General features: G+C 43.1%; 1 protein-coding gene across 1 annotated transcript in view; it reads right to left on the bottom strand.

The window, feature by feature from the left end:
- The window catches only part of LOC139658259 (roundabout homolog 2), a 34,704-nt gene extending 19,257 nt beyond the window's left edge, over nt 1–15,447 (bottom strand). Inside the window, 6 exon segments of the mRNA XM_071536344.1 lie at nt 703–841; nt 976–1,096; nt 1,907–2,064; nt 8,659–8,916; nt 8,919–8,984; nt 15,393–15,447. Coding sequence (XP_071392445.1) covers nt 703–841; nt 976–1,096; nt 1,907–2,064; nt 8,659–8,916; nt 8,919–8,984; nt 15,393–15,447 — 797 coding nt within the window.
- Between the last annotated feature and the right edge of the window lie 4,028 nt (nt 15,448–19,475).

Below are 19,475 nucleotides of genomic sequence, written 5' to 3'. Positions count from 1 at the left end.
CAAAATGATCTCACCCCATTGGCAGTTTTTTCGCTTGTTGTAAGAAAAATAACATTTCTCAAGTCTCAATCATAGATTAAATAAGATGGAATTTTTGCAGTGCAGAATCACTTCAATTGCCAAACACAATTTAACTGCCAAATACAGAAAGTTTGTTCAACAGTGGACTGTTCAAGACCATAAACATCACTCCAGCTCTACATATAATATAGCACTCTTTAACCTAGATACACAATATAATTCCTGGTTGCATTTGAGATGAGCTCTATGAAAGTATTATATTTTTAGTCTTAGAATGTTATTATGATGTTAGAAAGTGAAAATTATGTCCATTTGTAAAACGCACTGGATACTTAAAGGCTTAGTTATATAGATGTTGTGAGCACAGTTCTTACATTGCATACAAAATGCAAGGTTTAGGTAAAAAAAAATGATCTGCATAAAAGCTGACTGGTCACAGGAGGATTCTGCCAACTAATGACTTTCTGTGGTCGCAAATTTGCATCGGTTGACTTGTGGAAAGACATGAAATAATGAGCAATTACTTACTCTGCTTTCTAGGCCACACACTTTAATCAGATACAGTATTCATCTCTGGTGAATCTGCATCACTAATTCAGTCAATCTGTCAATATCTCAGACACCACACATCACCAGCCTGATGTCTCTATCGGTCTGCGGTCTTGTCCGTCGCTCTCTCACCTCCCCCGGGGAAGTTCTCCCTCGTCTCTGCGCCATCGCACGGTGGGGGCCGGATCTCCGTGGACGTCACAGAGGAAGTCCACCGTCTCTTCCTCCATGACCACCTGGTTCACGGGCCTCCGTATCAACACAGGACGTTCTGCCGGAACGGAGAAGGTTTCAAACATGTGCAACTTGTCCACCACACAACAGCACAAATTCACATTAACACACTGTTCCCATACACGCTCCTGGAAGGACGTGATGGTACACACATTAATGTTGGGAACTCACCGTACACCACCAGCTCTGCAGGATCGCTGTCCCTCTCTCCAACCATATTAGTGCCCACGCAAACATACATGCCAGCATCACTTTTCCTGGTGTGAGAGATCATCAGTTTGCCCCCACGCATCTGAAAAGCAACACAGCGTTGTTGACCTCTGGGAAGCTCTGAGTGAAGACACAAACTTGACACTGATCAAAGCTATCATCAGAGCCATTAAAGACAAAAAAATACACTGTTATATCTTCAATCTGTGATGTTCAATGCATTCCAGCAGTTGTTTTGATGAACTGTTGTAATTTACTTTTTCGGTGTACCCATTTTCCCTCAATCGAAGAGTTTTCGCAGACGAGAAAAAGCAAGAGTCACGCCCATTACTCAAAATGCATCATGTCTTGTAGCTGCATTGCATTCTGGTTTATTGAGGCTGCTGTTAGTGGAGAAATTGGGTCTCTCTGCCTCTTCTATGATGGATTTCTCCCTGTCTGATTGCTGAACGTCGGTGCAAAATGTTGAGTCTAGAAAGAAGCCCTCGCTTTTTGATTCTGAGGCACTGACACCAAAACCTGATGTTTACTGTTGATGCTTTAGACAGTTGAAAAAAATGTATCAGCAATCAAACTCCATTGTTTCTGCATTGGAAATATCTTGATGTGACATCACGTTGTCTCTTTTTGACCAGTTATCCATGGAAATAAGAAAAATACACCAACAAAAAATGGGCCCAGAAATTCAAGGTTCATTGCTAATAGCAGTTTTTTAGTGTTTTAGAGTGTATTTTCCCTTTAACACTTTTGATAATGTTAGGATTTAACTTCAGAGGGTTTCAACTCCAGTGAGCTGAACTGTGCCAGATGTCAGCCCGTTAAGTGTTTATCTAATCAGTCTGAAATGCGAGCTATGCATTCAGTCTTTGTTCAGTGTATATGGTGAACTCACAGAGATGCGTTCGTCCTTGGTGCTGACGCGGACATTGTTGCGTTTCCAGGATACGGTGGGCTCAGGGTGACCGCGTGGAGGCACACACTCCAAGACTGCAGGCTCACCGGCAGCCACCACCACATCGCTGGGGGCCTGCCGGAAGTCATCTCTCAGGACTAGGAGTAAGACACAAAGAATCTGAATTAGGCTCAAACATTAGAAACACTAGTGCAGTGCCCGTTCAAAACATGCCTGTTCAGAACGGGCTGATTGCTTGGCCTCCGGTATTGCTGCTTGCAGCTTTCTCGAGAACCGCTCATCCAAACAACTTCACACTCGACACTGCATGTCCTTGGGTCCCCAGCAACACACCTGCCAAGTGTGAAGTAAATCAGACGAACGGTTCTCGAGATATGCAAAGGACACACATACATACAGAGATTCCTTGCTTTATAGTATGATTGTCAGTCCACTGTATTTAAAACACAGACTGAATATCTTAACCACAGATCTGCCAGTAGTGAGATGTATGGCCAGTTTCATCAAAAGAACGAGGGAGATCTGTGCCGGGAATCATTTATTTCCTTGAGTGAACTGTCTTCCTGAAGGTTAGATGAAAACAAGCTTATTGAGTGAGAGTCGATTATTGTGTTTGCATGTGCATGACTGCTCAAATCCCTGGCAACGTCCTTGTTAGGCTGTGCTCTGTTTTAATGTTTTCCCCGGCCCGTGTCCTAGTCTGCTGTCTCTCCTGTCAGCGGAGATGAATAATGCACATCTCTCAGTCCAACACAGAGTAAACAAATAACAGCGCATTCATAATTTAACCCGCGTGAGAGGGAGGAAAAAAAATGGCCTCTGCATTAATGAAAGGTTTGTGTCTCTGATTCCAAACACTATCCGCAACGCAGTTCTGACAGGAATAAAAACCGCTGGCACCTATCCTCATGTCACCCCTGAAGTTCGCCGCCACCCGGTGAATGAAGACAGGATGAGAAGCTTGACATGGCGACCTTTGATATCTTCTAATCTCCTGCTGTGATTGACAGATGAAAGCCACAGTGTGAATCTGGAACCTGGAGCATCCCCGGAGATCCGCTGTACAATGGGAACTCATAGCTGGACTCTGCCATGCTCACATGTTCAAACACTCACTCACACACACACACACAAAAAACTGCTTCACTCATCATTTTGGACCACATCCTGTAGCTAAGCCTACAGGCTTTTTCCTCGACCAATGCGTATTATTCCAGAATGATCAATCAATATATTCTCCTTTTAAACCTCCATTAATATTTCAGCAATCTTTCACAAATATACAAGCAATGACAGACCATCTGCTTTCATGTCGATCTACAATCTGCAATATGTTAACAGAGTAAACATTAACACCTCTTGCACAGTAATCATTATCACTCCAACAACGTTGAGTTAGTGTAATCTCAGTTTACTTGTACTAAATATATTGTGAATTAGTGTAATTACTATAATCCACGTGAAATTGAGTCTTTATTAAGCAGTTAATTTATACTAAGCAAATTACTCTGAGCAAATAAGTCTAAACCTACGCCACATCAATTATCAACCGACACGTCTGACAGGTCTATGTCAACACGGCAGCGCTGCCCTTTAATACGGCATCAATATTCAGACCCACAGGGTTTGAATATAATCTCGTTTGGAATGACTTTATCACTGCCATTTAAAAAGAGAGGAAAAAAAAAACATCCATCACTCTTGTTTGAGGGCTGCAATCGTCCTTGGTAAATGCGTATGAATATTCCAGACTCGGTGAAGCGGTGGACAGGCTTCACTCAGGTTTCAGATCCGTCGTCGGAATTGAAGTGGTCATCAGTCGATCTGCCCCCTCCCCTCCCCTCGTCTTCAGCTACGAGATATGAGACAATCTTTCATGCTCTACCTGCCCACTCAAAGCCGGCCCTATTCAAATGCAGTGGTAATCTCTATGAGGTGGGCTGCTTTTGCATTATAATGAAGCACATTCTATTCACCGTCTGGAACCATTTTTTTTTTTATTATTATAACTGCTGTGACATTTAGCAAAATATGAAATCTTTTTTTTTTTTTTTTATGAATACTCATTCAGGAATTCCAACCCGCTTCCACTTCATTCAATTTCTCTTTCTTTATTCAGATGATATTTTAATTATAATTCACATTCAAAATGTGAATACATGTCAGTGCAGAAGCCCTGTCAAGCTCCGGTGACCAGGGGAAGCTGAGGGCCCATGCAGACAGGAGTGAGTAATCCCTGGAGGGGGTTCTTTGGGGAAAGCTTGGGGGCGCGTGTTGCCTGGACATCTGTCCACCTAGAGGTATAGCACCCTAAACAGCCTCACCCCTACACCGAGCACCCTCCCATAAACCTTAACAAAAGAGAACAGCACAATAAAACGGCCCTAGCAGGAGCTGTAGCAAAGAGATGGATGAACTATAACCAGCCAAGGCACTCACACTCCTCCCAAAAGTCTGTTCGCCAAATAACCCCGACCCTATTCACTTGGCTGCCTGTTTCAAATGCTTTGCAGAGCTGAGGGGCTAATTGAAAGCACTGCATTATTTTTAGACCTCCGTCTGTAAGGCCTGGTTAGATGGGAGCGCAGAGACCTTTGTTTCACTGCCATGGTGACTGAAGTGAAAAAGTTATGGGCAGAGAGCTAATCCTTGAACCTCACACGGGCACATACACACCCACAGATACAAATCCACACACACACACACACACACATACACACACACACACACACACACACACACACACACAAACACACATAGGCAGGCACGGACACACACACCTTCAGCATTTAGTGCTGGAGCCCAGAGTCCCCGGGCATAGAGTCTTGGAAAGTGGGACATTTGAGGGTTGAAACACATGCCAGAGAGCAGGATATATCCCTCAGATCACTCCCCCAAACACTGTGCACTACGAGCTCCGAAACTCTTTGAAGCCACGGTGAAGTTAATGTGATCCTTCCTCACTCAGGCTTTAAAACCCGCCATGCTAAACTAAGTTTCACACGCATGTTTGTATGAGATGTTGATCCCACCACAGAATCAACCAATGCTCTAAGAAACACAGAGACAGGCGGCCTCCTGAGGGGCTACTGTCCCTAACTTCACTCCTCGGAAATAATGTGACTACTCCGGCTGCCAAATATTCTCCTCAACTACACCCTTTGCTCTCCCTGCTGTAGCTGTCCATACTCAGCACCAACAGAGAGCAGGACTATTGTACGGCAGCTGAGGTTTGACCCTTCCTCTGCAGGGACAAAGACAAATCCTCATATTCCCCCATGCAGCCACCTCCTGTGAGCTTAAATAATGGCAAAGCAGAGCTAAATGACTTCAACGGCTTCATCATTATTTCTGTGCGCGCTATTCTGGGAGCGGAGCGCCCATTCATTTTCATAACTTTAATATTTCAGGGATATACAGATTAAGAGATTTAATCTCCCCCAGAATATTCATCACTTGATTTTTAAGTGACATTTATCTCTATAATACAGTGTTTAGCAGAGCACAGCTTTAGGACTGCGGAAAGGCCATCTGTTGGTGTTTTTAGAAGAATGGAGAGAGAGAGGAGGAGAGATTAATCGCAAGAATAATAGTATGCATTGCACTCTCTCTCTGCCAATCTGTTTGTATTGCATGTATTAAATCATGTATAATATTGATGAATGTATAGTGTTGATGTCATTTTTATTGACTATCAAGATGCCTAAAACCAGGCAGCCAGAGGGCCGGTGACTGAACACTTCACAGATGGCAAGTTGAAAGAAACATAATTGACAGGGTGTGTGACGTGACAGACAGGACAGGAAAAAAACAGAGCAGTGCTTAAGGAGAGGTGACAGTGAGTGTGGGAGGCAGGCAGGACAGATGTGTGAATGGGCACCAGGCACGGCTGAGAAGTAGGAGGGTGGAGGTTAAAGGACAGTGGAAATATACATTTTGAGAACCTGGGATGACCTGCTGCTGTGCCGTTATTGTTCTTTTGTTTCTAAGAGCAGTAAACCCATTAGGGAGGTGGGCTAATCCCATTGCCATGATACTGTCCTGTCACAGCTAATGGAGGCTTTGCCTACAGAGAAGAGAGATTGCTTTAATCCAACCATTGTCTGGCTGTGTTGATGGAGGTTGAGAAGGCACTCCGGGGCTGTCTTAACAAGCAAACTCTTGTCTACAAATTCCTCCAATTCCAAAAACCTCAAGGATGTTTCAATTACAGAGACTGTTGCAAACAAACATTACACATGCAAGTAAGGATACATTCTAAACTGCAATACAACATGCAGAAATCTTATTCATCAGGGATGATGTCTGCAGATTTTGTCCAGTGAGAAGAGGCTGTAGAGGACAGGAAGCCAAGAAACAAGCTGCAACCAGAACTTTGATTCCTTCAATAATCCCTCATCAGGAGTAAGAGGAACATCTGGCTCTAAAGCCTTTTAAGCAAGTTTTATTTTTTATTTGTCCTACTTTATTCTAATCCAGCCACAGCATGTGACTGTCTCCTCTCTGCGGCAGACATCCACATTCATGGCTTTGAAACAGATACTACTTTTATTTTACATAAAAAGCCAAAAGACAGAGCGAGAAAACTGTTTGGGAAGAATGCAGGAATGGATTTCAGTCCACTCCCACTGTCTCATTATTCTGGTTTTTCAACAGCCAAGCAAGTCAGCCGGTCACTGGCAGCTTAGGGTAAAAAAAAAAAGAGAAAAAAACAATTGACAACAGAATGACTGTTGCTAACATTTCCAAGCAGAGCAAGCATCCTTACAAAAGTATCCAGACAAAAGTTTAAGTCTGTTCGGATGACACAATACATTATGCATCATGCATTGGCAACAGTGTAATTAACGTGGTTAAGACATGATGAGTGTCAGCAATCCTGCTTCAGTGGTCCGAGCCGCACTAAGACTAACAGATGCATCGGTATTAATTACTGCTCAGTGGGAGTTTAAAGCTCTTCCTTCTCCCACCTGTTGTCCGTCACACTCCTACCCAATTCTCCACACACACACACACACACACACACACACACAGAGTTACACCCACCCCCGCACTACCCTGCCCCCTTCCTGCAAGACCACCAGCCTAAACCGGCCTCTCATTGACACTGCACACTCCCTCCTTCCTGCCAGAGCTAATTGGGTCACTAATTACCCCACAGTCAGCACAACCTCACGCAGAGGGAGGGGGGAGCCTAAGACCACCACCATACTGTCATAGCATATGCCCCGGCTACCCAGGAGGCATCGAGATTAGAACAAAACAGGCACTCATTAATACTGTTAGTCACTCAGTGCCTGCAGGTGAATCATCCCTTTACCGATATGATTGTAGTACTGTAATCTTCAGCTGCACACAAAGCAGAATATCATCATCAAGAATTTAAAAGAGGCAATATGACAGTATATGCTTCATATCGTCTCCCAGCTGCGATATTTGCGTTACTTGTAGCCGCTTATGGTTCCCAATATATAACTGAGGAGGCTGTCCCTATTTTTGGACACGAGGCTACAGATGAGGTCAGCCAGCCATGAGCACTTACAGACACACTGCCAGTGAGGAAGCCTCAATATGGTGGAAGATAAGAAATGCTCAAATTGCTGTTTTGTGTTTTTAACGAGGACAATTCGACCTCACTAATCTGTTATGCTCCTTTCCCTAATCAACGCACTGACTAATCCATTTCCTAATGCCAAGGAAAACTGCTGTTCAGCCCAGGGCCGAGCCACACTGGCACAATTAGGAGCGATGGAAGACAATGGCACGTGTCCAGCACTGAGGAGGAAAAATAATAGACATGGCTCTTAGTGGGAGCTTTTTTCTTCAGTGCGCTTTCACCAAGATACGTGAAAGCTCATCTTCGCCTGCTGTAATCTTTAGCCTCTTTGGGAGACAATAACACCTCCACACAAAGAGCAGAAAATAAATACATTTAGACATGCACACTCACATGCATGCTCTTAAAGGTTCACAGAGAAGGCTTTCAGGTGATGTAACTCACCCAATGGCGGCCATAATGGAGGTCCTCCACTCTTGGGCAACAGTGGCCGTAAACAACTAATTGCATTTCTAAACATACAATTTGTCTCAACAGAATTAAGTAGGCTTATTTTCTGTGCTGATACATCTGATCGGTTTTGTGTTGATGTCAGCTGGTTTGCTAGCAAACCATCTGGTCATCTTAACCAATGTCTTGTAAACACATCTGGTTTGCCCACTAGCTAACGTATCTAGTGCGTTAGCATAAGTAGTGTCTAGATCATGTTAATGTTTACATCCTTTGCTTTGCTAAATTAGTCTGCTGGTTAGTTAGCTAGCTAACAATGCCAAAACACAGCTGCTTGTTCTGGTTAACTCACCTGATTTTCTCAAGCTACAACTTTTCTCAAACTACAACGAACTATAGGACCAAAGACAAGACAGTTTACTTTATTGTCACAGTAAACTAAATTTGGGAACAAATCCATGGACCATTCTTATTACTGGACTAACCTACACCCACACCACAATCTTTTTAAGGTATGCTCTCTTTTTCTAGCCTGATTGTTATATATTTACCTTTATTTGCGCACAGTCAATTCTCCAGTGACCTCCATAATGGCGCCAGAAGGTTGCTAAGAGATTTGTGACGCAATTCCAAAAGCCTTTATACACAAACAACATTCACACAAATGCACGCACACATCTACACACACACTTTAATGAATTAGATCAATAACACAATTCCTTACTGGCAACTTCAAGGGAAGCATTACGACTTATGGCCTCTCCCAGGTAGTTGCGGGCGACACAGGTGTAGATGCCCTCATCTGGCTTGCTCCGTCGTCCGTGTACGATGCGAAGGAAGAAGAGGGAGCCGCTGGGCAGGAGCATGCGATGAGAGCGTGGGTCGTCTTTGTCCGTCTCCACGCGCTCCCCATCCTTATACCACTCTATATTGGGAGTGGGTCGGCCCTCTGCCTTGCAGTTGAGGGTCGCAGGCTCCCCTTGGACACGATCAAATCCGAGGGGTCCTCCGCAATCCGAGGGGGGCTGTCTTCAAACCGCGCCCTGGACCCTGTGAAGTGGAGATGAGGGCAGATGTTATCTATCCAGCCGACCACCTACCATTCATGAAAACAGACACATTGATATAATCTCATTGTATCAGGACAAGCAGCAGAGAAGCTCTTTGAGAGGCAAAAATATCTACTGTTAGGACCAAAAAATGGGAGTATTGGATAGATTGGTGTGTCTATTGGCAAAGTATTATACTCTCTATTTTAAAGCTGACTCTGTTTTCAAGGTAACAAGTCATATGCTGTATTGCAATAACATGCTGTGGCTTTGAGCTTATAGAATTGGATATCCACTTGTTCTGTTGTGCTATATTCTGCAAACAGCATGATAGGCCCATAATGGAACAGTGTATTGCAGAGTCTGGTAAAGAGTATGTGTGTATACAGGGTATTTTCACAGGAGAAACAAGCTGCAAGGGATTCAATCACCCATGTGATATGGTAATGGCCAATCTCTCTGTCAATCAGGATTCCTTGCACAGTGGAGATGATGGGCGGTGGAAAGCTGAGAATGAGATGGGCAGAGCGGTATGACCTATACATTTAAGGGGAGAAAGATCTAAGTTGAGAGAATGAGAGAGGTAAAGAGATATAGATAACTCCCATATCCGTCTCCCTGGGGATCCATTACTATCTTCCCTTGGCTGTGAGGGAGAGTCAGACAACTTCAAGGCCTAAGGTAAGCTTTTAGAGCAAGACCAAATGTCTCTAACAATGTGTTACAGTTAAATAACATGAATAATTCAAATGCTGCTGCTTTCGGTTTGGTTCTTAGGAACAGATGGGCTCTCAAAAAAAATAAAAAAAATAATAATATTGTCAAATGGTCACTGTGCCACTGATTATTGTGCTGGTCTGGCTGAAGCGTACTTTTCAGTATATAATCTAGACTACATGAAAATCCTCCATTACCGAAATCGTATGGTGGAGGGGAGCAGTCAGGAGTAACCTAATGACATACATGTTGCACACGCTGCTGTTACATTATACTTAAATCTGAGGCAGTGGGATAAATCCTCACTTTTAGCTGTAAGCAGATTTATATCTTTTCATGAACTGATTTGATCCACATCAGACAGGAGGCACCATCATGGCATGAACCTGAAGTAAACATCTAAAGAGCAATCCCATCGCTCTCAGCTAACACCGCTCACAGCTCAAACGCTAATGCAGGATGTGGATGAACACTACTCAAGCCATTAAAACGTGCTATAGCACCTTCAGTGGGTCCCGACCAAACGCACACACTTCTGTTTACAGAAAGGGAACAAGCGTAAAATATCGCATGGTGTGTCTTGTGAACCAATGAGCTACCCCCCCCCCCCCAATCCTTCAAGATATCACATATGTTACACATGTCACACATGTTATTTCTTTTAAATTAACCTGTATCTGTATGGTATGTTTGACACAACTGAACACATCTGACTGTGTTCATCCACAGGAATATGATTTTGATAAGAAGCGTGTCTGCATCCCAGGGATGTCCTGGTGGTGAACCAGGTTTGTTTAGCACACACATGGAAAAGGTTCACAGTCAGTTTCAAATCCCAACTCATGTAATACAGTTACATTGCTCTCCACTCTATTCCCTGTCTCTCTTTATTGAATACTGCCACAAAAGCCAATGGTATACTGGGGAACAGTTGACCTCCCGACTGATTTATTTTGATTGTACTTAATTTCCCTTTAAATGTCTGCATAAGTAGCTTTAAAGGTAAAATAACATGTGTCCTCAGTTAATGTCATGCAAATATTCTTTATCTACCATTTTTAACACCTACTTTATGCTATAACATGTATATTGAGTGATATAATCAAACAATTATGTAAAAATGTGTATCTCTTAATCCCCTTGTACACATTTAGTTGCTAAGTGTTTGTTCAGCGTTTGTGAGATCCAGTTGTCCGTGTATCAGCATGTACTGTGAAACTCCATAAGTTGTCAATATGCACGAACAGCATGAATGTCACCATGAAAAATTATTGCGTGTTAATTTTATTTGCCGATTACATATTTGCGTAATATCTTTGAAATTAATTGGAAGCCTGAGCAAATCTAATTTCCACAGGTTGAAAAATAGTTTTCCCATTCCTGCAGCAACCATTCATGGGGGTAACTAATGAGGGTTAATGGGTACTTACTTAGGCTACTTCATAATAGAAACAATTAGACAGCATGCTGATCTATTAGAGAGAAAATAGTCTCGTCAAAGGACGAAAAGCAAACGGCTTCAGGTGACCGAGTGACAAGCAACAACCCACTCCTGTGACAAGCGTGCAATCAGCGAAAACTCTGTGCCACCTTGAGCATGACAGCAACACCTTTCCTTTGTGAGAAAGCTTTGATGTATATTCAATGTTTGGTTCATGACAGGAAGATTGTGGTGCAGCGGTTGAAAGCACCTTTCAGCAACAGAACCTCTGCCAGCCCGGTTTGTGACGGGGAAAAATACATGTCACCGACAACAACACGGACCTCTGCGATGCTGTGTTTCCAGTCAGATAATGATCACGGCCCATTAGTTCTCAACACCATTCAATGGCATGAAATAAATGCCCTAGTACAGTAGGTCCTCAGAGATATCCAAGTGCATGAGGGAATTAATAGTGCGACTTGATTTGTCCACAAAACATGCTTCTAGGTCATTCCGGTGTGAAATGACACTTTCAAATTAAATTAATTCAAAGAAAGAGGACGAACAACTGGGGAAGGGCATAGGCTGTTCATGTGCTAAAGTTTGCATAAACACAAGAAAAGTCGCAAGATTGTTGTAAATCGTCTGAGCTCCTTTGTGGTGTAGTTACACAGCATGGATCGCTTTTTTTGCTGAAGCAGAGTCTGAGCAGACGAATCACCGAATCCCTACTAAACACGTCTTTGCTTCTAAAAAACCTCAGAGACTTTCGGCACGAGGGCAAAAGAGAGCTTAATCCATAAGAGTGAATGGCAGGCAACCTTGAGCTGTCTTCCAATATGGAGGAGCTTTGTGAATGAGAGTGTGATGGCCTCATACAAGGTTATCACTCTACTACGCTTTCAAGGATATCGTCAATCTGTGGAGGTTGTGTAGAAACGAAAGTGTCCTAGTGTGAGCGCTGGCAGCGGTAGAGGCTTTTTGCTGGGAGAAATAAATAAATTCAACAGCTCTTATTTTTCCTCCAAGCTCATTAGATTCATGTCTTGAAAATGAAACTATTTCCTATTCTTATCCTCCTCTTATACCCTTCACATACAGCATCATTATGGTAGTCAACCATGTCAGTGAGTGTAGCTCCTAACTGATGCCGTACTGTCATACGACTGATTATGCATGCAAGAATGATTAAAGATATGCAGTATCAATTCTCATGATTACTTCTGATCTGTGAGAAATTCTTCATTTATGTGCGGAGAAAATGAAACATCCACAGCAAGCAAGCAAACACTGTCAACGGTGAACGCCCATTAGTGCCGCACGCAGCCCTGATAGACAAGTTATCGCATTGGCCCTAATTGCAAACTCTGACACACACCCACATGTTTGCTCATGGCTTCTCATATATTTCTGCCTTATTTAACATGGAGAGTTAGCAGGATGGGAGCTAAGGGGGTGATCAAGATCTCGTCTTTACAACCCAGTTGATTCAGGCTATATTTGGCGTATGGCTTCCAGCTGTGGCATTACGTAACGGGGGTACTTTCATTAATTAATATTTACAAATATTAACCCTGCGTCGGTCTCTTCCTCCCTAGGGGCAGAAGTGTACTCCTGTCATGTGTACACATCTCTGAAACCAGAGAGGGCGATGTGCTGCTTTGCTTCAAATGCCGTTGTTGACCGGGGTTACAGCTCGGCTCTGAGCTAAATGCTCCGCAACACTGACCCTGGACCCGTCTCAGCTATCTGGTGAGACACACAACAATCTACCTGTTAGGCAGAATGCTCCGAGACTAACTTTGCACGAGACTTAAACCGAGAAGCGGCGCAGAAGCTGAAGGCAGGCACGTCTTTGAGGCTGGTTGCTGTCTTCTTGAGATTTATTCATGACTTTTCAATTTCAATTAATTTGCATAATTAAAAAGGCCTAAAACATTTTGGGATTTCTCGTGACATTGCCAAGCGATCTCTGTGGGAGGATGATAACACGCCGGAGCAAAAAAAAACAAAATTCCAAGCGGAAGAGAGTCAGGTTGAATTTGCTCTGGCACTAGTCTCCGTGTTTTGTGCCTTTGTTTGGCAACTGTCCTTGCCCGTCATCTAATCTCGGTGATGTCATCACCAACTGTACCAGAAGTAGGACATCAACATTCTGTGATATGACTCAAGCCGCTGCCTGTTCGTGTGGCATATTAGACGACCGAACAGCTTCTGCAGTGGTTTCATCATCCACAGTCATTTCATCAAGCAGGGGCTCTGAGAGGCTTTAGTCAGCCCTCAGCCATATTTGTCACTAAGTAATGGAGGGGAGGACAGACTGGACACAAATCACCGGTTAGGGCTTGTTTAGCACTGATTAGTTCCACACCAAGCACATCAACAGCTTAGCTTGAATTCAGCTCAAGATAACTGAAATTTCAATGAGTCGTATTAGGCCCACTGATGGTATAGTCAGTTAATTGAGACATGATTTGGTCTGTGTGTGTGTGAGAGTGTGTGTGTCATGGTTTGTCAGTGAGAGAGAGAGAGGAAGAGAGAGAGAGCTGCTGTGTTAAATCGAAGGCAAATTGTAAAGGAGACTGTTTTTGCACATAATCAAACCGGGGTTTAGAAAGACATGAACAACACACTCCCATGCAATCTCCAGAGCAACTTGGGAAGAGAAGAACTTACTGAACTCCTGCTTAGAGCAAATTCCTATTGGACACACTAACACAAACAAAAAAGTGTCTGACTGTTATCACTCTAAAACTCACTTACTTTTGTTCCCTTTTCCTAAATCAAGCGGTAAAAATCTGCCAATAGGCCACGGGTGTTATGAATTCTGTTTGAATCCTATTCTCTCTATAGGGCTGGGGTTGAGAGGAAAGGCCCGCCCCAGGTTAGGAACATGTAGGCAGATGGGATGGATGTTGAAAGATGCCTTTAATGTTGAGAGGTGGGACCCGTTTAGAAAAATGTACCAGACTGAATGTGTGTGGCGACTGGTTTTGCTATTCAGTGGACTCACTTCATTCGCTCACACCCTGGGGTCTCATTTCTGCATGGCTGGAGATTTATAGTCAAAGTGTATAATTAAAGGAAACATCAATTTACTTTTTAATTTCAACATTGCTAAAGATAAAGATCTCTTGGTTTTCTTTTCAGTCCAATTGAATTCAGCTCACTGCAATTCAATTTGATAGAAGTGTACAATGCACACTGAAACAAACCATTCCCATCTTAAAATACATTTAAAATCTGATGATTAACTGCAAAAATATACTTCAAGTCCTTCTGTCAAAAGTCTGTCAATTCATTTGAGAATGAAAAAAAATGCCTGCACTCTCATGATTTGTTTTTCTGTGGACTATGCTTTTATTTGTGTTTGGATTAAGGCTTGGGCATTTAAGCTGTTATTAAAGCAATGGTTAAAAATGATAATCCTTCTCTCAAAGGTAATCAAGAATGAGCTTTTAAAAGCAGTTTTTTCAATAAATATGTGGCCGTCCTCAGAACCACCTCAGATTATTGGGGGCGGGGGCTATTCTGACTGCCCCCATTCCCCGAGAGTTTCTGTGCACACCACTGGTTTTAAAACTAAGAGACTCAGACTGAAAAACAGCATCACACTTGCTAGGTCAAGGATGAGCATCTTTATATAGTGCAAGACCCCTGTTGCCTTCATGATGATGTATCTTACTGTCCAAACGGCTCCCTTGTGTCATTACAGTTATTTACCCCGGTGCTCAGAGGGACATTCTATGCAAATATGCATATTTTTGGCATGCAGTGGTGAGTCAGTATTACAAATTAAGGCATCTGTCACATTATTCCCCTTGTAGTGCAACTTGCTCATTTGTAATTGTCAAAGAGGAAGCTGCGCTCATCAGTCATGATTTCTGTTTGAATCCTGTTAAAAAGAACATTTACTTCCATCTGGAATTAAAGCCTAGATGATAAGACACCTCAAATGGTAATACATCATACTACTATACTGTGTGTGTGTGTGTGTGTGTGTGTGTGTGTGTGTGTGCTCATCAGTTAGATGTCATGAATTCTGTTTGAATCATGTTAAACAGAACATTTACATCCATCTGGAGCAAAAGCCTACATTATAAGACATCTCAAATGGCACTACATTACACTATACTACACTGTGTGTGTGTGTGGAGAGAGAGAGACAGACAGAGAGAGAGAGAGAGGGCACAAACACTATGTATGATGCTTTCTAAACAGCCACCTTTATCTAGTTAAGGATGTGTAATATGAGTAATTATATTTTACCTGAGGCTACGGGGATGAATGAGAGAGTCACTAGTAGAAAATGTCCAAAGTTCATCTCCACACTCCCGGTGTCAAATCCACTTGGCGTCTCAACGGGTCTCGACTCGACAGTCCACTTGTGTCAAATGATCGGTTATATCAAATCCCCTGACACATATAGTCCTGAACAGATGCCAGAATCTCACCGAGACCAGGTAAGCGAAACAGTGTGGAAGCAGGACCTCAGCTGGGATACTTCAAGCGAATAAAAATCACCCCGCGAAACTTTGATATAACTCCCAGAAACCCATGACAGTATCGCCCCAAGAAATCTACCAAAACTCAGCAGCATCACTTCGCCCCCGCATGGACGCGCACAAAACCATGATCTTCTGAAGCAGTGAGTTCACTCTGAGATGCCTCGCTCAAGTCATGGGGGGGAAACAGAAACGGTTATCTATCTATATTTAGACCGGTCGTAATAATAAAATAACACGGCGCTGATTATTCTCGTGCTGATCCAGTCGGTTGTAAGGTTGCGGCGGCAGTTTTGTGCGAATATGAAGCGATGCACATGCCGAGCTGCGCACACCCAGCTCTCCGCAACAAATCCTCGCCAATCTACAGGAGTCTGTGCTTTAAAGAGACAGAAACGGCATCTGTGCGGCGCGCGCGCGCGTGTGTGTGTGCGTGGAGAGAGAGACAGAAAAGAGAGGGAGAGACGGAGAGAGAGAGACCTGTCTGTCTGCTCTACACGCTTCTCATGCTGTTTGATCCCCGCCTGACTACATGCGATACTGCTGATGGCAAATGAGCAATAACAAAGTCAGAAAGTGACATTGTGCTGAACTTAAGATAAACATAACAGACTGAAGTTATGAGAATTATTCGAGCAAATCAAATGAATAATCGAGGAAATGGGAAATGTTGAATTTCAGTGAAGCACAGTTTTTGCTAAAAACAAAAAACAGAAAAGGGGTATTTTTTTGAGTAATTATGCCATTTGTAGCTTATAGATGAGATTATTATGCACTGTGATGGTGCTGACTGCTATTGTTTATTGATTATCACACTGCAAAAACAATGTTGCCTCCCACCGTCATCACCCTCTTAATTTCGTCATCATTTTCATCATCATTGCTGCTATCTTTATCCTTATTCTTGTTAACTGTTCATTCACTGCCGCCTCTAATGTGGAGCTTTACTATGTGCAGCAACAGTCTTCCTCTGCCCCATCACTCCGGATCATTCTCTGGTCCTGATGTTTTCCAAGCAGCAAATACATTAGTACATATGTAAGCAATGCATAAACAGCAATATGTACAAGTCAATATAAAGATAATGTTTTATTTTTATCATTTACCCCAGAAGATGTAGATATTTACTAAACTTTCACTTTTAAACCCAATGTAGGTCTAGCCTAATTTTAACCTAGATGCCTATAACCATTTAGACGTCTTTTAATCGGCTAATCAACATAAAATTGCTCAGTGGGTTAGAGTCCATGGTGATTTATTAAGCAGCTGTTGTTTCACACCCACTCTTCCCTTTCATTGATCCACAATCTGGCCCTGGTGGAGTCTCCAGTGGCCGGTCTTGCTCTGGGGAGATGTGGACACGCCACTCCCTGGGGGGTATGGGCTCCATTTCACTCTCTCTCCAACCCCCCCAGCCCAGACCAGGCCAGATCCTCGGTGCCGTTGGTCTCTCTCTCCCTCCGCCTCATTGTCTCCACGTCAGCCTCTGAGAGCCCGACATGATGGAGAGTGGCTGTGGACGGCCGGGCGCCTGCTCTCCTTTGTCCCCCTGAATGGGGCTGGAAATTGGGCGACAGAAGAGGAGTCCAGATGCCTGTCGCAGGGCGTGACTCAAAGAGAGGCCACAATGGCATCAATCTCAGCTCCAGTGGAAGTGTGCGCCTTATTAAGGAGCACAAAGGCTAAACGGCATAAAATAGAGGCATCTCATCGGAAGCGTGGCTGCAGTCTCAGTGGTGTCACCTGGGCAAGCTGGTCTTATTTAGACAGTAACCTCAGTGGACTTGTCAGGACACACCCTCTCAAATAGCTTAAAGGGGCCCTATTATAGGAATTCAAATGTCCCTCTCCTTATATGTGATCATAGATCTTTAACAAAGACACTGCTACATTTATTTTGTTTGAGTGGTTAAATTCAACATTATTGCATGCTCAAAAACACATCGTGTTTGAAGCAGCTTCAGACAGTCAACGCATCACAACCGGTCTTGATCTTGATTGGCTCAACTCGCGAAACAATTGATAAAATCCTTCCAATGAAGACAGCTTGTAGCATTTGAACTGGCAAATCTCCTCTGGAAAGGCTCCACTCAGCAGGTTTACCTCATTTGAATTAGAAGAGCTGCTGTTGTCAGCCAATCAGGGTCCAGTATTGTGACTGTTCTGCCTGCGAGGACTTCACATTCATTCAATAAATGGCATTTTAATTAAAAAACATTTATTTGCAAAACATCATGAAGAACATTATTCTTATCCTGAGCCACAGGATATTTGAAAACAAAATCATTTTAAGCTTTAACACACAATACAATTAAATCATATCACCAATGTCATTTCTTTGTTTGCGTGTGTGTGTGTGTGTGTGTGTGTGTGTGTGTGTGTGTGTGTGTGTGTGTGCGTGCGCGTGTCTGTCTGAACATGTGTGTATCTAACACCGTGACAGTGCACAAGTAGCTTGGTACAAATAGTAGGAGATGTGTAGAGCGGTCTACATTTTTGTTTTTTCCTGTGTGCTGTAGGTAAGTGAGAGTGAGTGTGTGTGTGGGTGTGTGTGTTTGTGTTTTGTGTTTGTGCATGTGTGTGTGTGTGACACAGCAGCGAGGTACAGATGGTGGGATGTGGCAGTCTGTCTGACTCCGGTGAAGAATGTGAGATTCAGCTGTCGGCCCTTTGCCCCCCGGCTCTGACCTTATGTGTCCCTGATCACCGTCTGGCTCCATCCCATTATGACAAACTCAATATGGCTTTACTCTCCCAAACACAATCATGCTCTAGATATAGAACAGCTACAATAATTACTAAACACAAACTCTCAACAAAGACACTAAATACACTACTAGACACTGATATTTCTTCTCAGCACATGCAGAGTCATGCCTTTGGATCCTTGTTTGCCGTCACTAATTGCCTGGACTGAGCTCCCATTATCTCTTTCTTTACATGGGAGACGGTCCTAGCTGTTGACCTGGTAAGCTACCTTGTCAGCAGATTTCATTAGTCACAGGAGCAGCGCCTTTGTCTTCCAGCAATGTGTGTGTGTGTGTGTGTGTGTATGTTTTGTGTGTGTAAGTGCAAAGGACCTTCAGATAGCCTGGAGGACTCCAGAGTTTATTTATAGGCTCAGTGTCACAACAGCGCAGGGCCAACAGCAAGTCATTTACATCCAATGCACTAGAGTGCTAAGGTAAGCACCTAATATAACAGCAACTTTTGGCTCCCAGCCTAGTTTTTTTTCTCGTTTTGGGACCCTTGCCAGCAGAGGGAGCAATATTTGGCAATGTGCATCCTCTTTTGTCATGCTCTTAATGGCAGTGTCACATTGTCTGTAAGTTGTGTTTGTACTGAGCATCGCACAGAGCTGCAGGAGCCCTGGAGGAGCCCTGACTCGACAGATATAATGAGCCTGAAAGAGGCTGCTTCTCCCATACAATACAGTGTGTTATGAGAAATATTACAGTTTTTCTCAATTGATTTGACACATTTTTCCCAATTACGGTTCATGCTCTCAAAACCGTTAACACAGCCACCGAAACACACTCTCTCGATTCCAAAGCAAAGTGAAGGCTGCTTGCTTTCCTTTCAGATAACATCTTTATAGAAAGCAAACATTGACATCAAAACAGCACATATCTATTGATTTGATAATATATTCAGCTATATCTGAACAGGAATACTAATGATAAGGTCGTGTTCATCAGAAAAGATCCACAGTCTTAATTAATCACAGTCATAATATGATTTCATAAATCAGATTATGTAAATTTTGGTAATGTCTTATCTGACATTTTTACACATTTGTCTAATGTGATTCAGTAAGAAGAAGCATCGAACACAATAAATCATAATG

Source organism: Centroberyx affinis, unplaced genomic scaffold, assembly GCF_046629955.1.
Source record: "Centroberyx affinis isolate AG114_WGS23_722 - 3 ecotype Tasmania unplaced genomic scaffold, CSIRO-AGI_Caff_v1 ptg002859l_1, whole genome shotgun sequence".
Classification (NCBI taxonomy): Eukaryota; Metazoa; Chordata; class Actinopteri; order Beryciformes; family Berycidae; genus Centroberyx; species Centroberyx affinis.
Note: the sequence above shows the minus strand (reverse complement) of the source record. Positions and strands in the feature narration are given on the sequence as shown.